This window comes from Carassius carassius, chromosome 11, assembly GCF_963082965.1.
Source record: "Carassius carassius chromosome 11, fCarCar2.1, whole genome shotgun sequence".
NCBI classification, from domain to species: domain Eukaryota; kingdom Metazoa; phylum Chordata; class Actinopteri; order Cypriniformes; family Cyprinidae; genus Carassius; species Carassius carassius.
In genome coordinates, this window is record NC_081765.1 from 16,128,223 (window position 1) to 16,155,783 (window position 27,561).

Below are 27,561 nucleotides of genomic sequence, written 5' to 3' on the forward strand. Positions count from 1 at the left end.
TTGCGTCAAAGCAACTGAACAACATTCATTAGGAAAACAGTGTGTCAATAATGCAAAATGATAGTTAGAGGCAGTTAATCATTGAATTCAGTGATGTCATCTCTGTTCAGTTAAATAGTGTCTGTGCATTTATTTGCAAACAAGTCAACGATATTGCTGTAGATGAAGTGACCCCAACTAAGCAAGCCAGAGGCGACAGCGGCAAGGAACCGAAACTCCATCGGTGACAGAATGGAGAAAAAAAACCAACCAGGCTCAGTTGGGGGGCCAGTTCTCCTCTGACCAGACAAAACCAGTAGTTCAATTCCAGATTGCAGCAAAGTCAGATTGTGCAGAAGAATCATCTGTTTCCTGTGGTCTTGTCCTGGTGCTCCTCTGAGACAAGGTCTTTACAGGGGATCTGTATCTGGGGCTCTAGTTGTCCTGGTCTCCACTGTCTTTCAGGGATGTAGAGGTCCTTTCTAGGTGCTGATCCACCATCTGGTCTGGATACGTACTGGATCCGGGTGACTGCAGTGACCCTCTGATCTGGACACAGACTGGATCTGGTGGCTACGGTGACCTCAGAATAAGAGAGAAACAGACAAATATTAGCGTAGATGCCATTCTTCTAATGCTGTAGCAAGTACATTATGTTATGGGAATTGTTTCCGGTTTACCTATTGTGAGACCCGAGTTTAGTCCGTGTGGCCGTTTGTTTACCTTCACACTGTTTCAACTGAGAGATTGTGTTTGTGGGGTTGTATGGCATAGTTGGATTGTTGTGTGAATGAATTCATAAATTGATGCAAGTTGTGTGAGTGCGTTCGTTTATTGTTGGAAGTGTGTGTGCTTGAGAAATAAGTATTAATGGTTGTGAGTTTGCGTGATCCTATGGAGTGGTGTGTGTGTGTGTGTGTGTAATGTTTATGGGTAGGTGATTGAATTTGTGGTTTTGATTATTTGTATTTCTTTGATCAACTTTGTATTTTTTTGTGTATTGATTTGTGATATTTGACTTTCCTTTCCTTTTTTTTTTTTGATTCGATTTGTGACAATTTGTATTTTTATCTTTGTGTTTATTGAATTGACAATTTGATGTTAATTTGTATATATATATATATATATTTTTTTTTTTTGTTGTTGGATTGGCTAGGAAGAAGTGCTGACCACTCTAGGTCCAAGTTAATGGGTACCCTTGTTCACTGAGTGATTTAATTCTTCTTAATTTTCCGTCACCTGAATGCACGTGTGCTTGTGGTGCAGGGAGTACATCAGTGTACGTGTAAAGTGGAGTTGGGTAGGTTTGTTATTTCTCCTCGCCATTTGACAAGTTACTTTTTGGATTGTATGATTTTGTTTATTTTCTTTTAGTTTTGATTTGAGCCATATTAACCCTTGTGTACTGAAGTGTGTGTGTGGAGTTTTAGTTAGCCATAATAAAGTGTTATTATTTTCTATATTCACGTCTCTGCTCTATCTTTGTGGGAACGAACCTGTGTCCTTACTGGACCATTATTTCCCTGGGTGAAATTCCCAGGGTGGCGTAGTCGGTGTTGTAATTAATTGAGTCTTGAACAACGAAACCCACCACTTGGGTGTCACACTTAGTTGACTAATATATATTATACTATTGACAAATATTATTATAGTAACTAATATATTACTATTAATATTTTAAATTGTATATATTTTTATCAATTAGTTAAAATTATTGCTAATATCAGACTTTTTTTTTTTCTGTTCCAAACCCTTAAGATGTCATTATGTTTTGACTTGGCCACGCGGTAGTGTGGATATGTTAACCAATATCTGCGACTTGCCCGCAGCCTCAGTGGGTTTCAGTTGAGATCTATAGTGAATATGACTTCTGAGCTTCTCACACAGGCCTCTACCCCATCATGTGTTTGAGTTTGTGCTGTTTTAAGCAGTGGTTAAGGCCTTGCAAAGAGTTCCCTGACCAGTTTGACTGGATTTCAGTTGTCAGTTCAATTTTTGCAACTACTTTTTATGTTATGTACAGCCATTTCATTGCAATTCTTTATTCAGAGCATTTCCTTCTCCTGGAACTGGAGTAATTTTTGAACTCCTTTCAGGTTTTTCAGGTTTTCATCTCATTGTCAGTTATAAGTGCATAAATGTGTTTCCTGAATAAAACCGTTTCCTGTGTTTCCTATAATATTAGTGATATATATTGGAAGTCAATACCTAATAGGTTTTCTACAGTTCTTTCTGTGAAACAGGTGGGGATGTAATTAGTGATGGTCACATGACTGCTGACCGTGCTGGATTAAATTTCCAGCGCAGATCTTAAAGGATTTAGATGTTTAATGTACTACTGACATATCAAACACATTTATAAAATACTTTAAATCTAATCTTACGACTTTAAGAAACAGCATGCAACTAAATATTTTTTTCTCGTGTAATTTGACCGTTTAATGTGAGATATTGATTTACATTTCAGAGCAAAATGTGATTGCTCAGTCCATTACAAAACACCTGCATTGGTTACTATAGTCAATTAAAGTTCCTTTTAAACTGCTTCGTCCTAGTCGGCGTTATTTGTTTTCCCTCATATTCTGTTTACTAGCCCCGCCCTTCACCTGGTTGCTATTTTTATTTGATTGGTAAAGATATTTGAATGACCTGTTTACTGTCCAATCAGTGCATGGTTTGAAGTCGACTACTAGCCAATCCCAGCGTAGGGGGCGTGGCTTGTTGGGAAAACTGGAAAAAAAATGTCCAGTCTCTTCTCCCATGGGCGGAGTTTAAAGTACTGTGAGGGACGCGATGATCGGCAGTCGACTGTTGAACTTCCACGCTGAAAACTACCGGATGGTGAATAAAACAATCTGTTTACGAAGTTTGAAATGTTCTTGCTACTGAAGATTTGAAACTCAATATGGATACAGTGTATATTTAAGTAACTACTGCAGTGGACCTCAGACAGAGTGCGACAGTAACACTCAGCTTCGAATGTGGAGTAGCAGTATCGCCTCGGGTCTCACAGAGCAGTTTTCTGGACTGGACACTAACTTCAGTCATGTGTGTGCCGCTGTGATGTGGAGAGGATTTACACAAAGAAGATCTCAGCCACTCACTGTATAAAAAACGGACATTTGTAATATAACCTTTTTATAAAGTTGGACCAAACAAAACTTCCAGTTGACGTTAAACGGGCTTTTCATTTTGTAAGGAATAATGTGGAAAACTTGCCCATTTACACGTCGCCCGGTTCTTCTAGTTTACATAGTCTTGGATATATTTATTCACAGCGTCAGAGGTAAGTGTTAAGTGAAATCACATCTGTCATCAAAATGCCATATAACAACGCAAATAGATTTAATACATAACAAATTAGTAAATGCGAACACATGAAAGAAATGTGGATTTTGTGAAAACAAAAAGTCCTACATTTAATAAACTTAAAATAAATGTTCCCTATTGTCTGAAGTAATTCATTGCATCAGTTTATTTAGTATTTCATTAACGTATTTATTTCACTGCCATGATGATAAGTGGAGGACAGTTTTCCATAAGTTTTTTTTTTTCTACACAATTCAATTCTATCGTTTCTTCTTAGCATGAATCACTTGTGTCGTAGTATTCCTCAGTTGTGTGTTTAAATAAAAGAGTGTTAAATGCATATTTTCTTTATACCGATTTGACCTGCAATCGATCGTTTATTTGTTTATTGATTGATTTATTTTAAGGTCTCAATGTTTGCATGAGCGGCAGCGCCACATCTTGTGAAGAATGTCTCCTCATTCACCCGAGCTGCGCCTGGTGCGCGCAAGAGGTAGGCGCGTGCACAATAATGCGAGAGTCTGTTTGAGTTGTGACTGTGTCACAAAACCTACTGAGCCGCCTACCTAGACAGTCGTTTTAACCACCATAGACTTATTCAAATACTGTCTAGTTAGGTAGACAGGCCGCTGATTTATTTCTAATTTTAATTCACTTACATAATTCAGTGCTTTTGACTGTTGACAGGTTGCTAAGAGCATTAGAGCTGTAGCCTACCTCATCTCATTTGTGGGTTTGCTCATTTATTTAATGGTTTCCTCATATTACTTACCACAGCGATCTTTTTTTTTTTTCTGATTGAGGACTTTGGACAGGTCAGAACTCTCAACTCACGTTGTGATTTTAGCCAGAACTTACTGAAAAGAGGATGCGATGCACCTTTTATAGAAAATCCCAGGAGTGACAGCTCTCTGTTGCGGAGCAAACCTCTGAGCTCCAAAGGTTCTGGAGTGACCCAGTATGATGTCATCCAGATATACCCACAGAAGATCTCTCTCAGCTTAAGGCCTGGTATGCATCTGCTGGTAGATTTAAAAAACCAAAAAAAAAAAAACCATTTGAAGATACCTTGAAATTGCGTGTTCGTATAATTACTCTTACATCCTTCAGGTGACCAGACCTCTTTTGAGGTACAAGTGCGTCCTGTGGAAGACTACCCTGTTGATTTGTACTACCTGATGGATCTCTCGCTTTCCATGAAGGACGATCTGGACACAATCCGCAACCTGGGCACCAAGCTGGCTGAGGAAATGAGGAAGCTTACAAGTAACTTCCGCCTTGGCTTTGGCTCCTTTGTGGATAAGAACATCTCACCCTTCTCCTACACAGCCCCCAAGTACCAGGACAACCCATGCAATGGGTAAGAAAGAGACCTCTGAGATGAGCTGTAAATATATTTGGGATCTAAATTCAAATGCAAAAAGTCTCTCATGCCTTTTGCCCTTTAATGCCCTTTGTAATGCAATGAAGAGAACAGCTACTTGTTAGTGAGAACTTTTTGGACACTTTCTCACTTGGTGAAGTGTATGTGTCTTAATTTCTTTCCCTTGTGTTACTGAAAATAGCCCTGCTTTGGCGTAGCCGTGTCTTATGGGGAAAGTGTATCATTGGGAATCCAAAAGCACTTGACATGCCACAGTTCTGCACTTGTTAAGTCTTACCGCAGTCTTAATCCACACTTTAAAATAAATCCTTAATTTAGTAAAGAGAAACAGTGAGACATTTTGTCCTGCTTTCACTGGTGGATATCGTTCTGATCCAATGCAGAATAGTGGTAGACTTTTTGGAAAGTGTGACAGAGCAGATTGAGTTTGCAAAGCCAGTACTGCACATGGCCCAGAGTAGATATTACACCATGCAGCCCCTGCCCATCATGCATCAGTGACCATGTAGGTTATGCTTTCAGTCCTCATAAATGCTCACTGTACCACAACAGATATCATAGGGACAAGGCATATACAGTCGTGGCCAAAAGTTTTGAGAATTACATAAATATTAGTTTCCAAAAAGTTTGCTGCTAAACTGCTTTTAGATCTTTGTTTCAGTTGTTTCTGTGATGTACTGAAATATAATTACAAGCACTTCATATGTTTCAAAGGCGTTTATCGACAATTACATGACATTTATGCAAAGAGTCAGTATTTGCAGTGCTGTGTTTTTGGGCAGAATTGTGAGTGAGCCCACTCCCTTGGATGAGAAGCAACCCCACACATGAATGGTGTCAGGATGGTTTACTGTTGGCATGACACAGGACTGATGGTAGCGCTCACCTTTTCTTCTCCGGACAAGCCTTTTTCCAGATGCCCCCAAACAATCGGAAAGGGGCTTCATCGGAGAATATGACTTTGCCCCAGTCCTCAGCAGTCCATTCACTATACTTTCTGCAGAAGATCAATCTGTCCCTGATGTTTTTTTTGGAGAGAAGTGGCTTCTTTGCTGCCCTTCTTGACACCAGGCCATCTTCCAAAAGTCTTGGCCTCACTGTGCGTGCAGATGCGCTCACACCTGCCTGCTGCCATTCCTGAGCAAGCTCTGCACTGGTGGCACTCCGATCCCGCAGCTGAATCCTCTTTAGGAGACGATCCTGGCGCTTGCTGGACTTTCTTGGATGCTCTGAAGCCTTCTTCACAAGAATTGAACCTCTTTCCTTGAAGTTCTTGATGATCCTATAAATTGTTGATTTAGGTGCAATCTTAGTAGCCACAATATCCTTGCCTGTGAAGCCATTTTTATGCAACGCAATGATGGCTGCACGCGTTTCTTTGCAGGTCACCATGGTTAACAATGGAAGAACAATGATTTCAAGCATCACCCTCCTTTTAACATGTCAAGTCTGCCATTCTAACCCAATCAGCCTGACATAATGATCTCCAGCCTTGTGCTCGTCAACATTCTCACCTGAGTTAACAAGACGATTACTGAAATGATCTCAGCAGGTCCTTTAATGACAGCAATGAAATGGAGTTGAAAGGTTTTTTTGGGATTAAGTTAATTTTCATGGCAAAGAAGGACTATGCAATTCATCTGATCACTCTTCATAACATTCTGGAGTATATGCAAATTGCTATTATAAAAACTTAAGCAGCAACAATTTCCAATATTTATGTAATTCTCAAAACTTTTGGCCACGACTGTATACCTTATCCTACAAGGAATACACATCACATTTAAATTGAGTTGTTTTAAAATGTATATCCCATTATAACAAAATAAATAAATAAAAATATATATTTGCTTAGTTTGAACATAATAATATATTGTATATTTAAATCAGTAGAAGTTTGAATTATGATAATATGTAATATCAAACACACTGTAATTAATTTAATGTATGATTTCAGTGTTGCTGATTAAGCTTCTGGTTTCTTCATCTCTGTCTTCTTTCAATGTTTTTATAATTTCTCTCACAGATACAAGTTGTTTCCAAACTGTGTCCCTACGTTTGGTTTCCGTCATCTCTTGTCTCTTACGGACAAGGTTGACCGTTTTAATGAAGAAGTGCAGAAGCAGATGGTGTCGCGGAACAGGGACGCACCAGAGGGGGGGTTTGATGCCATTCTGCAGGCTGCAGTTTGCAAGGTAAGCAGTCAGTAACATCATTAAGCTTCTTTGACTCCTTCAACTCCCCATAGAAACAGGAATCCTGTCCAGTAGGCTTTAATGAAAAGAGAGAGAGTGTCTTGTTTTTGTGCTGTGCTCTCTGAGCTTTATCAGAAAAGATAGAAGTGTAGAAGTTTTAAAAGAGACATGCTAATATTGACATCATAGACTGTACAAATATTTGCTTTGGCATGATCACAGCAAGCATGAGAGAAAGAGACATTAATGCTCCGTACAGTGTGTGTTAATCAGTGCTCACTCTTGTTTGTGTGACTAGTGAGATCTTGTGTGTTGAATTTGCCACGGGTTTCTCAGTTGTTCAGAAATGCCTGAACAGCCTATTTTTGACTATTCAACCATCTAAAACGCTAGTCAACATGTTCTCTGAATTTTGTACATTGTATATTTGTATGTAAAACATATGCAATTGTAAATTAAACTGTAACTGTTCACCAAATTTAAATACCCATTTTGCATGATTTTAAGTATATTTAAAACAGTTCTGTGTTGAGACACTAGTTTAAATGTATGTACTCCATTTAGTCTATTAATAAATATGAGGCCATAAAAGCTGTATGCACAATAATAAAAAAGAGCTGCCATATGCTAATTTATGCTACTTCAACTTTTTATTTTTAAACAAATCTATTTCTCAAAAGTGATCGTAGATGTGTTTTATTTGGAAACCTCTAATAATTTCCATAAGTGAATAGATATTCATATGTGACAATCTATCAACTGTACAGAAACACTGTATAAAATATTAGAATGAACATGGTATAGAGAGATGACGAGATATGCTGGTATAAGTGAGCGTTTCTTCTCATTGTGGCAGGAGAAGATTGGCTGGAGGAAAGAGGCCTACCATCTTTTGGTGTTTGCCACCGATGACGTCCCTCACTTGGCTTTGGATGGCAGGCTCGGTGGACTAGTGTATCCTCATGATGGACAGTGTCACCTGAACGACAAGAACGAGTATAGTGCTGCAAACAAGATGGTAAAGCTTTTATCCTTTTAAACGGATATAAACTGAACCAAACAAATGTTCTTCAAGTTTATGTGGAGACACGTCTGGGTAAATTAATTGACTGTTTGAATGAGATTAGATTGTTTTATTGTAAATGCACTTCATGGCCAATTGGCTCGTCTTTAACTGCCGTCAGCTATAAATGCTTGAGATTAAAAAACCCCAGGAGTTTTCGGTTTCTAAACTGTATTAAGAAACCTTTAAAGGGATTTGTGGATAATTTGGTTGTAAGGTTTCTTGCACTTACTGTTTCCCTTTTTTTACCAGTTGATGTCTATTTGAATATTCATACAAAGAGAGGGGTGGGGGGAGGGGCTTTGAACTGGTTAAAATGAATTTTTTGTCAAAGTGCAAGAACAAATGCTGTGCTCGTCTCGTGCAGTTTGGGTTTCATCTAAAGCAGCTGAGTGTTTTAAGAGAGAGAGTGAGAGATCGCTCAACCAGGAGCAGTGTGTGCTTTCTACTGCGAACTAGGATCTAATATTTGCATACATTATGCATACATCTTGTTCTGTAAGAAAACGCCACTCTTAGTGCTTAACACCTCACTGATCGTTCATTAAAGAGATTGAGCACAAACTTTTTGGATTCTCAAGCAGCTCAGTAGCAGAGGACACCTGTAGCTGAATACAGAGGAAATGGGTGGGAAGGGTAACAGAAACCATGGAGGGGAATCAGAAGAGCGATGACTTCCTTTTGCAAACTTCCCAACAAAAGGAGTGCTGCGGGGAGTGAAGGATTGAATAAATGTATCCTACTGATATATGGACATGTGCTGTCTCTCCACAGGACTACCCTTCACTCGCTCTACTTGGAGAGAAACTGGCTGAAAACAACATTTTCCTCATCTTTGCTGTGACCAAAAGACACTATGTTCTTTACAAGGTATGTTTCATTCACCATGAGCTATTTTGATCAATGTTGAGCTGGTTTTGTTTTGTTTTGTTCTCAATGTCTTTTTACCCGTAGAATCTCACAGCATTGATCCCTGGGACTACAGTGGAAATTTTAGACCAAGACTCCAAAAACATTATTCAGCTTATTGTGAATGCATACAATGTAAGTTGTTCTTATTACCATTTTGTACTGTGGGTGTACCAGTGGGCGCACATAAAAGAAAATGGGTTCTTGTTGACCCCAAAAACTGATCCCTTCATGTAGGATGTGTATTGTAAGGTTCAAGGTTGAAGCTGTGATGTTTATTCACAGCCTCTTGTGAACGCACTGTTCATTTTCAGGGAATGGTAAACACACTTCAGGGTCAGGCAACTGTTCTATAACAATACACTACTTAAAAAATTACGCAAATTGATTGCAGATTAATTGGCAACCGAACTGATTACCCATTGTTTTCAGCTAATAAATGGTTAGGAATTGAATTCGAAACAGATGTTGTTGTTGAGTGTGATTTTAGGAAAGCTTTGCTCTTTTGCTGTGTCTTCACTGGGTGGTAACATGATTACATAAGATAAAAAATTTCCTGTTTTTGTCAGTGCAGAACATTTGATGGGCTTGTCCATGTGTTTGCTTTGGTTCTCACAATAAGCTTTGTAGTCTGGTATTGCTGTATTGGAAGAGCGCTGCAGTCTTCTAGGAAAAGGACTCTAAAGATGTTCTTTGGCTGAAGATGTTTTCTTTTTGTATTGGAGGAATTTTTATATAAACTTAAACCTAAAAAGTATGTTCACATGAATAACACCAACTGCCGTTCCAAAGTTTAGAATATATTATTCTTTTATTTTAGTTCTTGAAAGAAGAAAGAATACTTTTAAGCAAGGACACATTCAATTGGTCAAAAATTACAGTACAGACATTTATAATGTTACAAAATATTTATATTTCAGATAAATGCTGTTCATATGAATGTACAACAGAAATAGTCTTACTGACCCCAAACTTTTGTACAGTAGAGTAGATCCACTGGAAATTTTCCTTGAAGTCTTGCAAACACAATTTAGCGTCATGGGAAGCTGCATCATAAGAAAAAACAAATGATGATGTGGGAATATGAAAAATTTAATAATCGGTTTATAACTGGTGATAGACGCAAATTATCAAGCCAGTTTTTTTTTTTTAATTGACCCAGTTACTTACCTCTCCTGACTGTCCGTTTACACCAAAATATGCCAAAGGCTTTGAATGCTTTCATAGATATGATGTGTTTTGGAGTTGGTTTTAGTGGTAGTATGCTGTCCAAGAATATGATTGAATGTTTGTGGTTTCACTTTTTGGTGCTAGAGCATTATAGAAACCAAGTATGTCATTTTTTCCATTACCTTTGAAATTGTTACTAGTGATATTAGAGGCTCTTGAATTTCATGCATGATTTTGTTTTTATTTTTCTTTAATGTAGAACATCAGGTCGAAAGTTGAGCTGAGCGTATGGGACCATCCTGAAGATCTCAATCTGGCCTTCACCGCCACCTGCCAAGATGGCCAGCCCCTGACCGGTCTCCGCAAGTGTGCTGACCTCAAAATTGGTGACACGGTTAGTATTTTATTAAATATTGACTGTGCTTCTTACACTAACTGTGAACAGTTAACTGTTAAAATGCATAACAGCTGATCCTGTCCTTCTGTTTGCAACCTGAGTGTTTGATGTGAAGTCTATGGCAAGCAGCTCAGATCTTATTTATACCTCTTGGATTTAAGCACATGGTGCTGTATCCTGTTGCCTCGTACAACTAAAAGAGAACTGATGGTAGTCACAATCTTAATGAGGATGTAGAGAAAATGACAAAAGATTAAACCTTACAGTTTCCCAAAATGTTCAGAACACATTTGCACTCAGATTAAAACTTGATCCTTGTCGACCTGCATATAATATCCTGGAAGTGAAAGCAACAGATTTTTTTTCACTTTCCTTGAGGAAGTGAAATAGAGTGACAGGGAAATGCAGCAAAATAAGTAATGGAAAGAATGTTTTTTTTTTGTTGTTGTTGTTTTTTCAGAGCATGACTTGTTTTTTTATTCCAGCTCAGTTGCATTTTTGATGAATGCATAAGAGGATACATAAATTTGGTCATTTCATACAAGAAGGTCTATTATTTGAGCCAGAAATGCCTTTTAAAATTAGTGAAAGTGCAGTTCAGTGACACACATTTCAGACGTTCTGTGTGCATAGATTGTGGCCATTTACCGATAACTGGTGTGATTTTCAGCAGGTACAAGTAACATGGCTTAAATACTGTCAGACACTTTCAGGCATATTGTTTAGATCTTCCTGTGTTAGATGAAGAGTTATTTACTCAACAATAACATGTTAGATTTGAATATGCCATGGTCTGCTCTCTCATGTCATTATGCTGTTCATATGGTGTAGATTGTAGTTGGTGCATCTCCCATACATTCTTTATTAGACAGACATGGCAAAACGTCTATAGAAATACTTGGTACATGTCACCATGTCATGATCTGACCCTTGGATTCAAGCAGAGTTCTCCACTCTCGCCTGTACCATACCTATTCTGCCTAATTGAATGCAGAGAAGGATTGTGAGGGGAAAGTGGAGGGGTAGAACTGAATACCCTCTCTGAATGGAACGACCCAATTTTTTCTGGCTGCTCCAATAGGTCTAGGGCCTTTGTGTCTCATCCACGAGGGAAATTTGGCACACTGTGCCCAAGTGCCAATCGTGCCTTTTAGAAAGGGTAGCACAACCCAGACAGGATCCCATGTGTCACTCACGGTCCTCTGCCGAACCCTCTGAGGAGTCGCTGCTGCATTTCAATGGGCTCACACAATAATGCAGAGTTCTTTCTGTGGAAAAACATAGGCCTTAGATACAGATTCTAAAGTTAAGCTTAGATTCCTTTCACAGAAGTATATCCAAGCCCCTAGAGACTACTAAAATGTCTCATTCACATAACACATTCATCTACTCCTATATTAAGCTGACTGGTGTCCCAGGAAACATCGGTTTACTTTTGGATGGACTTTGTTTGCCATGAATTTCTAAAGCTTTGCTCACTGTTGTGCAAATGCAAGAACACTTAAGGAATGGGGAAGTGTACAGTCAGGAGCACAAGTACAAAGTTTCTGATATAGCAATATATTTTAGATATAGGAATAAGTGTTTAAGTAGAACAATGGCGTATGTTTGCTTTTGACTTTGGTTGGGACATCACAGCAGAACCCCTACCCACACACCGTACTTTAAACTCATCGACGCAACTTTGTTCATTCCTGAAGTGGACTTTTAGATTAACTGTTTTGCATGTTTTAGTGTTATTTATTTACTGTTAGATATTATATTCGAATCATTTCTCACCAACAACTTCTGCAAAGACACAGATCAGTCTTGGATCATTACTAAATCTAAAACATTAACTGTGTTTTCCCAACTCTTGGACTGGTTTGTTTTTATTAGAATGCAGTACACAGTTTTGGCCAGTGATGGCTCATCTTTCTATAATGCCCACCTCTTCTGCGTAACCACACAGACTTCATGGAGTTTTCTAATGCTGCCTGTCTTCATCTGACTGTTGCCATGTACTCGTGACTTACATGTATCCTTAATCCAGTTCGGCAGCTCATTGAGGAAATACTTCTTGCTGTGCTTTTGTCTGTCTGTCCCCTCACTTTCCTACAACCCGAATTCCGGAAAAGTTGGGACGTTTTTTAAATTTTAATAAAATGAAAACTAAAAGACTTTCAAATCACATGAGCCAATATTTTATTCACAATAGAACATAGATAACATAGCAAATGTTTAAACTGAGAAAGTTTACAATTTTATGCACAAAATGAGCTCATTTTCAATTTTGATTTCTGCTACAGGTCTCAAAATAGTTGGGACGGGGCATGTTTACCATGGTGTAGCATCTCCTTTTCTTTTCAAAACAGTTTGAAGATGTCTGGGCATTGAGGCTATGAGTTGCTGGAGTTTTGCTGTTGGAATTTGGTCCCATTCTTGCCTTATATAGATTTCCAGCTGCTGAAGAGTTCGTGGTCGTCTTTGACGTATTTTTCGTTTAATGATGCGCCAAATGTTCTCTATAGGTGAAAGATCTGGACTGCAGGCAGGCCAGGTTAGCACCCGGACTCTTCTACGACGAAGCCATGCTGTTGTTATAGCTGCAGTATGTGGTTTTGCATTGTCCTGCTGAAATAAACAAGGCCTTCCCTGAAATAGACGTTGTTTGGAGGGAAGCATATGTTGCTCTAAAACCTTTGTATACCTTTCAGCATTCACAGAGCCTTCCAAAACATGCAAGCTGCCCATACCGTATGCACTTATGCACCCCCATACCATCAGAGATGCTGGCTTTTGAACTGAACACTGATAACATGCTGGAAGGTCTCCCTCCTCTTTAGCCCGGAGGACACGGCGTCCGTGATTTCCAACAAGAATGTCAAATTTGGACTCGTCTGACCATAAAACACTATTCCACTTTGAAATAGTCCATTTTAAATGAGCCTTGGCCCACAGGACACGACGGCGCTTCTGGACCATGTTCACATATGGCTTCCTTTTTGCATGATAGAGCTTTAGTTGGCATCTGCTGATGGCACGGCGGATTGTGTTTACCGACAGTGGTTTCTGAAAGTATTCCTGGGCCCATTTAGTAATGTCATTGACACAATCATGCCGATGAGTGATGCAGTGTCGTCTGAGAGCCCGAAGACCACGGGCATCCAATAAAGGTCTCCGGCCTTGTCCCTTACGCACAGAGATTTCTCCAGTTTCTCTGAATCATTTGATGATGTTATGCACTGTAGATGATGAGATTTGCAAAGCCTTTGCAATTTGACGTTGAGGAACATTGTTTTTAAAGTTTTCCAAATTTTTTTTACGCAGTCTTTCACAGATTGGAGAGCCTCTGCCCATCTTTACTTCTGAGAGACTGTGCTTCTCTAAGACAAAGCTTTTATAGCTAATCATGTTACAGACCTGATATCAATTAACTTAATTAATCACTAGATGTTCTCCCAGCTGAATCTTTTCAAAACTGCTTGCTTTTTTAGCCATTTGTTGCCCCCGTGCCAACTTTTTTGAGACCTGTAGCAGGCATTAAATTTTAAATGAGCTAATTAAGTGGATAAAAGTGTAAAATTTCTCAGTTTAAACATTTGCTACGTTATCTATGTTCTATTGTGAATAAAATATTGGCTCATGTGATTTGAAATTCCTTTAGTTTTCATTTTATTAAAATTTAAAAAACGTCCCAACTTTTCCGGAATTCGGGTTGTACTTTTTTGTTGTTTTTCAGCATGATCTTTAAGGAGTAGCATATTAATGCAATAAAAGATGGTTTTGTTTGATGTAATTTTATGATACTGTTGGTTTTTCAACAGTTAATTTTATTTACACCAATTATTATACACTACCGTTCCACACCAAAAGTCACAGTAAAGACATTTTATAATATTAAAGATTTTTATCTTATCTAAATGCTAATGTTCTTTTTTTTTTACTACAAATCCTGAAAAATATCATGGGTTCCACAAAAACGTTGAGCAGCACAACCGTTTTCAACATTGATAATAATGAGAGATGTTTCTTGAGCTTTAAATTGGCATATTATAATGATCAAAATCAAATCATCATAGTAAATTGAGATTGCTGGACAGGTCCAAAACATTACCCAGTTATTCAAGATTTCATGAACAGTTGGCATGCCAGTACAAGACCCTTTCCCACACGAATAAAAGTAAAAAGTACACTTGAACAGAAATAGACATTTTGAATATTTGATAAATTGTTGCTTGCCTCCCATTTGTGTCAAGTCTTTTCTTCATATTTTTTTACAGTGAATGTGTTTTCTCTGGCTATTACTTGACTGTAGGGTGACTAATAATGTCAAAGTAACAGCAACCCTTTTTCTATTCAGATAACTTTACTGACAGCCTAATTGTGATTTAAGAAGACATGTGAGCCTCTAGTCTAACTCCATCAGTATGACCCTCTTTGGCCCAGCTCTGAGCTCTAAACTCTCAGGTCTGGAGGACTCACTGATTTGAAACACTACTTCAAAGTGTTCAGACTCAGCACGTTGGGCTTGTCCTCGCTCCTCTGGGTGGTTCTGAATCAAAGGCCAGCCAGGCTACATGTTTTTGAAGGTGTAGGGTTTTCTGCCCCTGAGGATCCACATAAAGTTCTGGGAAAAGAATTGATAAAGTGATAAAGGCTCTTTTTGCACTGCATGGTGCATTCATCCAGTGCAGTTGTAAGAAACTCAACCCACATCTGAAGTAGAATACTAAATCTGAGAAATGAGTTTCAAATTTTATCTTACCATAAATTGATTGATGTTGAAGCCTTCCTTCCTCTGGGTTGTCATCATCAGGGTGGAGTCTGTCTCCCCTCTGGTCTGAAGGTCTGTGATTAATCTGACAAGTATGATCTACATCAGTTAGTGAAGTCTCTGTTTGTCATACATGCCACCAGGGGAAAATTACACTTCCTTTGATTTAGCATTTCTGAAACTTTGGTTCACTTGTCCTGAAATAATGTTTTGGTTAAATGTCTGAAATGAGGTTTGTGTTTAACACAAGCTTAAAATATTTTCTTGTTTTATTAAACATTATTAAATGCACCGCTTGTAATTTATGTTTTTATGTGATTTATGTTAGCAGTTGCCAACCAGTGGCTAAATGGGACTACAGAGCCTGTTGGGGACATCAAACATCACGCCAAGCACTAAAGCTACTAGTCTGCTTTTACAGCCTGTTGTGTTTATACGTGTGCTTTGGCAAACTAATTTAAATATCAACTTTTGTTGGTCACAGAGTTTTCCAGCAATAATCCAAAAGCTAATAGAAAATCCTATTTTGTCAAGGTAACCAGGGTCATGCTAATTTAAAAAAAAATGTCATCCCTCTAGCACTGAATAGCGGTGTCCCAATTCAGGGTCTGTATCCTTCAGGTTGAAGCGAACATTGTTGTAAGTCATATTCAACTGTAAAAAAAAAACAACAACAAAAAAAACAAAGCAGGGTTCACAACCTGTCACACATGTTCACCTTGGTCTGTTTTAGTACAACTATAAAATTGCATCTTGCATCTTGGAATGCAGCATTTGAATTGGGATACAGTTCGTGTATTTAGTTAAAATTTGTTGTCCGTTTTTTTTTCTTACAGGTCTCCTTCAACATAACTGTAGATGCTCGAGGATGTCCTCCAAAAGGCACCAGGAAGAGTTTCACCATCAGGCCTGTTGGTTTTAAAGACCATCTTGAGGTCTCTGTGGACTACCACTGTGATTGTAGCTGCACATATTTCACCAAGACCAACAGCAGCCGCTGCAACTCTGCCGGCACTTACAGCTGTGGGATGTGCCGCTGTGATCCTGGACACCTGGGAGCCCGCTGCGAGTGCAAGGAGGGTGAGGTCGACCACCAGTATCTCAGTGCCTGCCGTGAGGCTGAGGGCAAGCAGGTGTGCAGCGGCCGTGGAGAATGCAGCTGTAATCAGTGTCTATGCTATGAGTCCGAGTTCGGCAAAATTTATGGTACCTTCTGCGAGTGTGACGACTTCTCCTGTGCCCGACACAAGGGTATACTATGCTCAGGTAAGATGAAAGAATTTATTTGCTTATTTGGTTGCCATTTCAAAGAGGAAATCTTTGCATTTCCGTTCCATGATGTGTTTTTACCTGCACCTTGCAAAGTGGATTGAATTTTCAATACGAAATGTGGAAGTTTATGGTCCATGTCCTAGTTTTTCAGCTGCTTATTTGGCTTACCATGGGCCTCTTTAGGATGCTAAATTTGTGCCCAGTGCATTTGATCATTTCTTGCCAAAGAGCTGTTGGCCTGGCACCCCATCTCCCTCTCCACAGGACGCATCTCTACCATGCCACAGTGAGAGCTTTGTAGAAGGCTGCATTTGTTTAGCCATGCTCACAATGGCTGGTCTATGAGTAATAAAGCTCTGTTTTTCTTTAGTCAGCATAAACTGTCAGCCCAGCTCAAAATGGACATTTGTTGAGCTTCTGTAGCAATAATGCCATCGCTAGAATTGAGAATATATCCATTTCCTGCTATCTCAGCCATGGAAAACTCCTTGTCTGCAGTAATTAGTCCTTAATGAATCTGGGTGATTTAGCTTTTTTTGCATCACTTTGCCATGGTGAATTAACTGGGCCAATTCTTGTAAACTCGCTAATAATGGCTGTGGGAAAAGGCAAATGTTGATGAGAGTTCTCTGTAGGTTTCGTTGTTAAATGCCTCATAAACATGCTTTGTGGTATTTTGATTTGGCTATGCTTCGGCGAGAACAGCTTGTTTTACAGTATGTGAGTATGTGAGTTGTAAGGTGTTTAGGATCGAATAGAAGCCCCCAAGCTAGCGTTTATCAGGAGAGTGCTATGGCTTCTCAAACCAGCAGGCCAGCAAGATGAACCCACACAAGTGCATGGAAATTATGTCATCATTTACTCATCTTCCACTTGTTCCAAACCTTTCTGAATTTCTTTCTTCTGTTGAGCACAAAAGAAGATATTCAGAAAAATGTTAGTATCTGAACAGTTGATGAGCACCATTGACTTCCATAGTAGGAATGACTGAATGTGATGACAATTTTCATTGTGGAAGTGAACTAATCCTTTAAAATATTTTCTTAAAATATTTTTATAAGTACCGCCTGAGATTCTATGTCTAAGGGGTTTGGCTTTCAAATGTAGCTTTGACAACTTGTTTTTTTTTTGTTAAATACTTTCTCCTGTGCGTAGGCCATAGGTTGATACCTCCAAAATGTGTATTCACTTTGTTTACTTGCATTATAAGCCACTTGTACTATAAAAACTATAAACTATTTTCAGGACCAATGGCAGGAGTGTTATTGGAGTGTAGTGTTGACACCAACAGATTAAATTTTTACCATGTAACATGAAAGAATCTATATTTATGATTTAGTGCATGTCTAGCATTTTATTTACTTTCATTTTAATATTAAATGAGTGTTGAAACCTTTGTGTGTTTGTGAAGGAATAGGCTTGTTTGCTTTACAATGTAGATAGCTGTGATAAAGTGAGGAGTAAACATGACCCTGTTGAAGGGTCAGAAGGAAGCTGTGCTGAAGTCAAACATTCGTGTGGGGGGCGGAGCCACTTTAGAGCCACTCCCTCTGCCACTTTATTACTGGGTCAATGGGCTTGGTGAGCATGTTGTGACTGAATTTTGACTGGCTGACAGCTTCTTAACAATACAGAACTGGTCAAGAATAAGCTGGTTTTGTGAAAATGGTGTTGCGTAACTCTTTATATGTATAATAGTGGTTATTTTTTAAGCTGACTTTAGAAAAGCTTTTAAAGCCATTTAAATGTAAACATGACTTTAAAATGACCCTGAGCGCATTTAATATTATTCTTTTAATCTTTGTTCATACACCCAGAGTAAACAAAGCTTTGTTTTTCTTTTAACCTCTCTGTTTATGAAGTGCCGTTGAAATGGTTTTCTCAGCTGTTCTGTTATTTGTGTATCACACTCCACACCCTGCTGTTACATAAAACTGCATCTTTTTCAATAACGGTAGCAAAATAAAGCCAAAAAAAGATGCCGAGGTTATCCTATATCATTGGATCAAAGTGTTTCTTTGTGTATATATATATATATATATATTTTTTTTTTTTTAATCCGGGACATGATTTCACATTATTTATCCAACTGATTATAGTGGTAATACAATTATAGTCTGATCATTTTACAATACCATTTCAAAAGTTAAGTAAAGTGGCAAATGAATGCTTTATTTTCTTTAAAGAACCCTGAAAAAGTATCATTATTATATATATTTTTTTTATAATAATATTAGTTAATAATAAAACATGTTTCTTGAACACCATATCAGCACATTACAAAGTTTTCTGAAGGATCGTGACACAGAAGACTGGGGTTATGGCTGCTGAGATCACAGGAATAAATTACAATTTAAAATGTATTTATAAAGTAAAGGTATTTTAAAGGCATTACTGTTTGACGTTGTTTTTGATTACTTGAAGGCAACTGTGGTGAGCATAAGAGACTTCTAGAGAATCTACTGACCCCAAATCTTTGAACGGGATTGTGTACAAACAAGAAATCAAATGTTATGCACTCGACCCTGAGCAGTATACAATCAAACAAGGGCTTTTAAACTGTTGTCACCAACTTGTAATAACGTCCCAGAAGTGATGTTTGTTGTTGTGGGCATATACTTGTTTTTAAAAAAAAAATTATTTTGTTTCTCCAAAGCATTTGCAATCTATCCAAGCAATATCCTAGACACCTGGTTGTTTTTGGAGCTGTTTTTCAGATGTTTCAGATGTTAGCAGTAAGCACATGGGGCAGATGAGATGTTGCATGTTGAATACCAAACACATGCTGTAATTTGGATGTAATGTGGTTTCATTTAACGTTTGGCAAACATTCCACCAACTCATCTCTGTAACTGTACACTTACCATTGACATCTTTTTTCCACCCCCTGCATCCTCATTTACCCCAGTAAATGACATCAGCAACTGGCAACACAATGATCTCAGAAGCAAACAAACAGACAAGGCCTTCACCGCTTTACCATCATCAAAAATACAGGAAAGTCTGGTGTGCATTGGATGATTGGATATAAACACTTCATATCTGTTTTTGTTTGTGGTGTGGGACAATTTATGAGAGCAGTGTGGTCACATGTTGAACAATAGAGCTGTCAAGAACCAGAAGCAAACTGGTTCTTAAGTTTGGAATAGGATTCATTGCGCACTCCTTAGTCTATTGATTTGCCGTAAGTGTGCAGTGTTTTGATAGCAGAAGAGCTCTGTGAAATGCAGCTTTGAGGCAGAAGGATCCATTTTATTCTATGCAAGGGGATCTTCAGTATCTCTCATGAGTAACATTGTTGATTGATTGAAGTTTTTTTTTTTTTTTTTTGGTTATGATAATGGTGTTTTTAGTTTACAGGCAGAGGAGTCCATTGAGTTCAACAGAGGTATTTTAACAAACACTGGAGTTTGTGGTTATTTACTCGGATGTGTTCTACTGTCTGAAAAGCTTCCTAAATGGACCAGCAAAATGAAAAGCTCAGTTGAACAAACCTAGTCAGGATGGAAAGTGGGTCCTGTAGGAGCCTCAGGGATCTGGATCAGCATGCTAAACAAATAAAACATCTCCCATGATTCCTGCCTCACTTCTTACTGACTTTTCTGGCGTACTTTTAAATGCCAAGCCTTTAGATCAAACATTTCAAAAGAATAGACTGTCAAAAGCAGCTCATGATGGGTGGTTTGCGGGTATTCATATTCATCCTTTGAAATATTATGCCTGTCATCCACGCCCCAAATCTCAGCTACTAGCTATTTTATTGCAAAGATAAAAATTGCTAAAAAAAAAAAAAACCCGGCATTGCCCTTTGGCAGGTCAGAGGTCAAGACAGCTGTCAAACAGAAGGTTTTATGGATTCTTGAATATGGTTTCTGCATGTCACTGCATGATTTGATGCAGTGGTTCATATGCGATTGATTTCTAACTTGATGCTCTTGGTAAAAGTATTTTGAGACATACACCTGAGGGTGTTTTTGATCTTTTCAAAGCTTGTTTAACAGTGGAGTCCAAAAGCCTGAGACCACCAGTGAAAAGTTACTTTTTTTTTCTCTGATAAAATATTATATTGAAAACATAGCGGAAAATATCATATTTACCATCTTATATAATTATTATAGATTCATATAATAAAAAAGTAACATAAATTTGTGTTGTAATATAATGTAAATATTATTACATTATGATTAGTGACTCCTCAGACTTTTCCAGATTTAAATGTATAAAATACTTTAAAAATACACCCAAACTTGTTCATCTTGGTCTTGTTTAGTTGCTTTTCAAATCTGTCTTTAAGTGACCACATTGATGCAATGGGATTATTGCGACTCTAATTTCAGAACTAGGTCTGGGCAACAAATTGTAACGAGATAATGATAATGCAAAATTACTGTCTCAGAAAGTGGACTAGTCTTTTGTTTATAGTCTTGTGCACACAGACATATTTCTAATGTCCTGATGTTGGCACACAAGTTGTTTAGCTGTTTTGAATGTATTGTAGCTATCTTCTGCGTCCTATTTTGACATTGGCGAGTGGATAAATAATTAGTGATGAGTCAAAGTCTGCCAATCCTTGTGCACACAAACACCATCTCAGCAGATAGTTAGCTTTGTGAGGAGAGTCTTTCTGTCTTTGGTTTCAAACACACATGGAATTAGTCATATAGTCATTTTTATTTAGACAAACTAAAGAACTGTTATGCATTTCTCGTTTAGACCATTTATACAGGTTTTATTTTAAAAATTCTTTGAGTTCTAGACATGGTGTTTTTTGGCTCTTTGCCATTTACACTTCCCACACTTGTGTTGTAGAGCAGCAGAAACGCTGTTGTTCATTAAATGGTGATTAGTGTAAAGCACCATACCATACTGGCATTTAAGCATGCAGGGAAACACATTAGCTTGTTCCTAGCCTGAAACCTAATAGATGTAACACAGGCCCAAACTAAAGTCATCTGGCCTTGTTTTTAAAAATAATATGAATTACTTTGTGCATTGTTTTCCTCAGTCTACCTGTTGATTTAAAAGGCGTCAGAAGGGTGTGTGGCAGAAGATAACTGTATTTATCTTGTACACTTGCTCTGTAATTGTTATTGTCTCTGATGTTACCCTGCAATCACATGAGACGAAACTTATGACTGCAATAAATGTCTCAAATGCGATTCTTCTGCTCAAAAGCCTCAAATGTTCATAAGTGCTCCTCATTAATTGGAGATACATGTGAGTCATTTCACGATTATTTTTAACTTATTATTTTATTCTCTTTGGAGTACATTGAGGTTGCTAAGGAATCTTGTAAAGGCAACAGACATCACATGTCAAGCATCTGTAGACCTGTTTTTTTTTTTTTTTTAATGCCAAGACTTCGTCACCACTCAAGAGATGCAACTACAAGAGGCAGCTTGCCATGTCTTGGCCTACATACTTGCCTTGCACATGTTTCTCTATTGACAAATGAGTTATACTTCTTAAGCCAAAAACAGTGATCATACTGTTCCTGCAAAGTAAAGTCAGACAACACACTGATTTTGCGTGTTGTCGACCAGAAAGAATGGTACATAGTGTGGAAATAAGGAATTGAAGTAATTAAAAAAAAAAACATGAAGATGCAAGGAGCTGTTAGCTTGGTTGGCAGCTTCCATAAGGGTCCATTACTCACGCACAGCAATAATCTATGGCTTTGTTCACACTTAGGAATATGTCGGTATCAAATTTTCCTGTTGCGATTAATAGCTAATGTTTTTATCACGGTATATGGTATTATCATTGTACTGAAATTTAGTTTTGTCATTATACAGTACAACAGGTTAAATTTTTTCTTATAACAAAAATATCTGAAAATTTAAATACAATAAAGCAATACAGAAAAAAATATATAAAGTTAAAAGTTGTACTCAGATTAAAGTGCAAATGAACTATAAAGACACATGGGTATCACTTTACAATAAGATCTCATTAGTAAACCTTAGATAATGTATTAACATTCACAATGAGCAATAGCTACATTTGCTACAGAAGTTCTTAAACTTTGTTAAAAAATACAAGTCTTAGTTCATGTTGGCTCATTAAATAATATAATTGCAAATTTAGATTTTAACGTGTTATTGAATTTTTCATTGGCAGTTTATGTTAACTAATGAAGCCCTAATGTAAAGTGTAAATTAACAATAAAGAATCAAAACACTTTCAAACAATATCTAGGGCATTTGTAGTCCAGATTAAAATGAAAAGAAAAAAAAGTTTGAAAATAAATAACCTATTAAATCTAAATACTTAAGTATTTGGCACTGTGAGGAACATAATAGGGAATACACAAATCTGAATGGTTATTTAAAATTATTTAGATATGTTTTAGAAAGTAGTGTAGCTGCTTCATTTATGGGGTTACAAGGGGAAAGGCTGCCTTTTCTGCAGTTTAGTGCCATCTGCTGTCAGAGAGTGAATGTGCTTTCATTCAGCACATCTCTTAAGTGTTTCCCATGTGCTGTTCACACTGAAACCAGTTTAAGTTTGTTTCTCAAATATGATCATTAGGGCTGACTGCTGTATTGTCATTTTGTAAGTGGTGAAATCTGATCTATTTCACTTTCAGATGATATAGATAATATCAGGCATGTATACTACTAGGGCTGGTCCGATCATGATCGGCCGATCATTAATGCGCATCTTGTCAGTAAAGCCGGTTCTCTAATCAGCGGTAAATTCCCTCAGGTGCGTGATTTCACATAGAGCAGCTGTTACTACACAGAGCCGTTGTTAACTGAGAAGATGCGCAAATAAACGCTGAAAATGAACGTGGATTTTCACATCTTCTCAGTTAACAACGGCTCTGTGTAGTAACAGCTGCTCTATGTGAAATCACGCACCTGAGGGAATTTACCGCTGATTAGAGAACCGGCTTTACTGATGAGATGCGCATACCGATCGTGATCGGAGCAGCCCTATATACTACTTTTCAAAAGTTTTTGGGAATTTTTTATTATTATTATTTATTTTATTCAGCAGGGATGCATTAAATCAATCAAAAGTGGCAGTAAAGACATTTATTGGAGTTCTGTGAAGACTGGATAGCTCCTATAAAAAAAAACATTTCTTCCCCTTTAGCCTGTTTCATAGTAGGAGCATCAACTATGACTGTGTCTCCAGATGGATAATGTTGTGTCTCATGTCACACAAATAAAGAACTCATTGGAAAGGACATGAAAGTCTTTAAACACTACATCACAAAACCTGGGTCAGTATGAGTCTAATTTTGCTTTTAAATCTCCTTTTGGCTCTTTTGGTTCTATGTTTATCTATCAATGATTATCCATCAAAATAAGATTTTTTTTTTATTGTGCCTTGAACTTTCCACTGAAAATGGAGTTGAATAGCATGAACACAAAATGAATTCTTCTGTCACCCACACTTGTTTGTTTCTTCTTTCGTAGGGAAAGAAAAATGACAACAGAGTCTGTGGCAGGTTTTTGTCAATGTATACTACTGCGGTTATTAAAGGGTTAGTTCAGCCAAAAATGAAAATTGTCAATAGCCGCATTTCCACTGTCGGGCCAGTGCGAGCCAGGGCTTAAAACGGGCCGGGCGGGGCTAATAACCTCGGGCCAGTAGCACCAAGGCCAGAATAGCACAGTGTTTCCACAGTCGAGCCTGAAGCTCTGCTGCGCTTCACTAAAACCCGCCCTTTACACGCCTTTCACGAACAATGTCACGAAACCCCATCATTTCACCAATAAAATAAGCGTTAGTGACAGTGGAAACGCGACTGGCCCTGGCACGCACTAGCATGGCCGGTTTAAGCTCGACAGTGGAAACGCGGCTATTAATGACTCATCCTCATGTCGTTCCAAACCCGTGTGACCTCCGTTCATCTTCGGAACACAGTTTAAGATATTTTAGATTTAGTCTGAGAGCTCTCAGTCCCTGAGAGAAACTGCGTGTATGGTATACTGTCCATGTCCAGAAAGGTAAGAAAAACATCTTCAAAGTAGTCCATGTGACGTCAGAGGGTCAGTTAGAAATTTTGAAGCATCGAAAAAACATTTTGGTCCAAAAATAGCAAAAACTACGACTTTATTCAGCATTGTCTTTTCTTCCGGGTCTGTTGTGTGCGCGTTCACAACACTGCAGTGTAGTGATGTCCAGTTCGCGAACGAATCATTCTATTTAACCAGTTCTTCTTGAACCAGTTCACCAAATCGAACTGAATCGTTTGAAATGGTTTGCGTCTCCAATAAGCATTAATCCACAAATTACTTAAGCTGTTAACTTTTTTAACGTGGCTGACACTCCCTCTGAGTTAAAATAAACCAATATCCCGGAGTAATTCATTTACTCAAATAGTACACTGACTGAACTGCTGTGAAGAGAGAACTGAAGATGAACGCCGAGCCGAGCCAGATAACGAACGAACGAACGGTTCACTCATTCTCGAGTCAAGAACCGGTTGCATCTATTTTTGGATCACCAGTACACTGAACCGAGAACAGTTTCTGTCGGACGCGTCCGATTCGAGAACCGAGGAGCTGATGATACTGCGCATGCGTGATTCAGCGTGAAGCAGACTGACACACAGGGCGTCTGAACCAAACGGGTTCTTTTGGTGATTGATTCTGAACTGATTCTGTGCTAATTAGATTAGATTAGGTTAGATTCAACTTTATTGTCATTATGCAGAGTACAAGTACAGAGCTAATGAAATGCAGTTAGCATCTAACCAGAAGTGCAAAAATATAGTGTTTTATATACATAAAAGTGCAGAGTAAGTGAAGCTATGATGTACAGAATGTACAGTGGAGTTGCTATATACAGTATTGAGCAGAGTATATACAGAATATAAATAGGAAAGCAAATGTAGGGATTGTATGTACATTATGAACAGAGCAATGTAGGATTATATACACATTATGAACAGCAGCAACGTGAGAACAGTGGTAATAAATACATTTGGATGAGTGTGCAAAAGTATTGTTAAACAATGTATTATATGCAAAATAACAGTAGTGCAATGATATTTTTATAGAAATAGTTTACTGTCCTTTAGAGCTGCAACTAATGATTATTTTGTCTGTCGACTAATCTAACAATTATTTTTATTACAATAAATAATTAATCTAATGTTCTTTTTTGATTAGCTAATGAATCCTTTGAATAACTTTACAAAAAATATAAGTACAACTTCTAATATAATATTTCAACCTTTATTCATTTTCAACTAATGTGGTTGAAGTTTTTACAGTATACAAAAATAAAGAGGCAAAGAAAATTATTTTACTATGGTAAATAGGAGTTTACGATAGCGTTTATAATTAAACCACAGTAGCCACAAATTTACAGTTGTCTGAGACGTCATGAAATGTTCTTTAGCATCACTAACCATAAAATGTAGTCAGGGTTCTGCTATGGTTTAGCATAGTTTCCAGCGATCTGGAGCTGATTCGGGGTAGCTCGGTGGTCTGTGACTGTTGTCTCGCAGCGCGCTGTCTTTTAAGGGGCCGTTCACATATTCACAAGTTCGTTATTTCCAATGCTCATAATGGAAGCGACGCGGTCAATACGCGCATGCGAAAACAGGCGCGTTCGCACCGCATCGAGTTAAAACATCTCAACTTTTCAGAACGCCGCAAGCGCACCGCGGGTCATGTAACAAGAACTAACCAATCAGCTTCATCCTTTCCCGTAACAACGTTGAAAGCACAGCTAAGATGAAGGAACTGCTGATCATAGCTGTATATGGATTGCCATTTTGAAATAAATTTAGTAACAGAGCTACTGCAAGCGATTTATTTTTTTATTTATTTTTTTGTGCTGCAAATCCATTTATCCATTGCTGAAATTTCCGCGTCTTCATGGAGAGAGCGCGTCATGGTTTCTTAGCAATGGCAGACGCCCCAGGGGCGCAACTGCTCGAGCGCTTTGGAAAGAAGGAGAAAGCGTTTTTAGGCGTGATATGTGAACGCCCCTAACGCGTGTTCGAAACCAGCGCCAACACAGACTTACTTCATTTTTTATTTTATCCTTACTTCAGCCGCTACGGGTGATCATACCAATAACTTGTAATCTTTACAAGAATATCAGAATCATGCAATGATCAAGTCTGCGTTTATTATACACTTAATAATATCACATCAGTTTGTGCTTTTAGAATCGCCGTTAACCAGTTAAACCGTAACAACGGAGAGAGCCAGGATGTTTTCCTCTGAGGTGCTCGTGCATCGCATTTGTGCTGCCGTGGTACACCATATCGGTTTTGCAAAGGGAACAAAGGGCCATTTTATTTGGCCTCTGTTTAAAGTATTCCCATACTTTTGATAACAGTGGTATCTGTTTTTGTGATAGAATGCAACTTTCTCCATTCCCAGTATGCCATTATGCGAGATGTAAACAGTGTGACGCATTTCACGCACATCTACGTATTTTTGTAGTCGACTTAATAGATGATGTCGCCGTGCCGTTGCAGCACTACTGTGCTTTGTATATTAACAACTTTAGACAATTTACAGTAATGGCAAGAATAGTGTGCAGTCTGTGCAAAATATGAGTAGTGCAAATTAAAGCTGAAACAACTAATCGATTTAATCTATTAAAATAGTTGTCAACTAATTTAGTCATCGATTAGTTGCTAAACAACTTTTATTTGCCATAAGCGGCTCATTTTGTGCATATTTTAAATCTGCGGTGACCAAAGTGTGGCAGTAATGAGCCACCGCAGGGTTTTATTCAGCCAGTACAGCAGGAGAAGTAGCGAATAGCCAATAGCTGGCCTCGTTTTATGTCACGTGCTTCCCGAACTGCGTCTGCAGCATTCAGCAAGATGGTGGAGACAGACGGCAGTGGAGTAAGCTTGAGAAAGAAAAAGAAAAAAGCAGAAGATAAAACTAATCGAACGAAGTCATCCAAAGTTGACCGCAGTTTTACTTTGAGCCTTCAAAAAAGAAGAGTAACCTGTAAACTCTGCACTACTGAACTGTTTAACTGTTTAAGACTTTTAAAAAGCTAATAACATTGCTTTTTAACATTTAACATTTAACATTTAAAGATTTACAAACATTTTCTGTGATCAGTTTGTCGTTTACCAGTTCATAATTCAGTCTTGCAGCCTAATTATGACTGAATGAGAGAGGTAAATGTTTA

The 27,561-nt window shown here is 38.1% G+C and overlaps 1 protein-coding gene across 1 annotated transcript in view; it reads left to right on the forward strand.

Annotated features, from left to right (window-relative positions):
• Window positions 1–2,757: 2,757 nt before the first annotated feature.
• LOC132152880 (integrin beta-5-like) overlaps window positions 2,758–27,561 on the forward strand; it is a 37,776-nt gene continuing 12,972 nt past the window's right edge. The window contains exons 1-10 of the mRNA XM_059561818.1: window positions 2,758–3,265; window positions 3,696–3,781; window positions 4,092–4,299; window positions 4,399–4,648; window positions 6,699–6,867; window positions 7,724–7,885; window positions 8,705–8,800; window positions 8,885–8,974; window positions 10,269–10,403; window positions 15,999–16,428. Of these exons, the coding sequence (XP_059417801.1) occupies window positions 3,184–3,265; window positions 3,696–3,781; window positions 4,092–4,299; window positions 4,399–4,648; window positions 6,699–6,867; window positions 7,724–7,885; window positions 8,705–8,800; window positions 8,885–8,974; window positions 10,269–10,403; window positions 15,999–16,428 (1,708 nt within the window). The 5' untranslated portion in view covers window positions 2,758–3,183. The remainder of the gene's footprint in view (window positions 3,266–3,695; window positions 3,782–4,091; window positions 4,300–4,398; window positions 4,649–6,698; window positions 6,868–7,723; window positions 7,886–8,704; window positions 8,801–8,884; window positions 8,975–10,268; window positions 10,404–15,998; window positions 16,429–27,561) is intronic.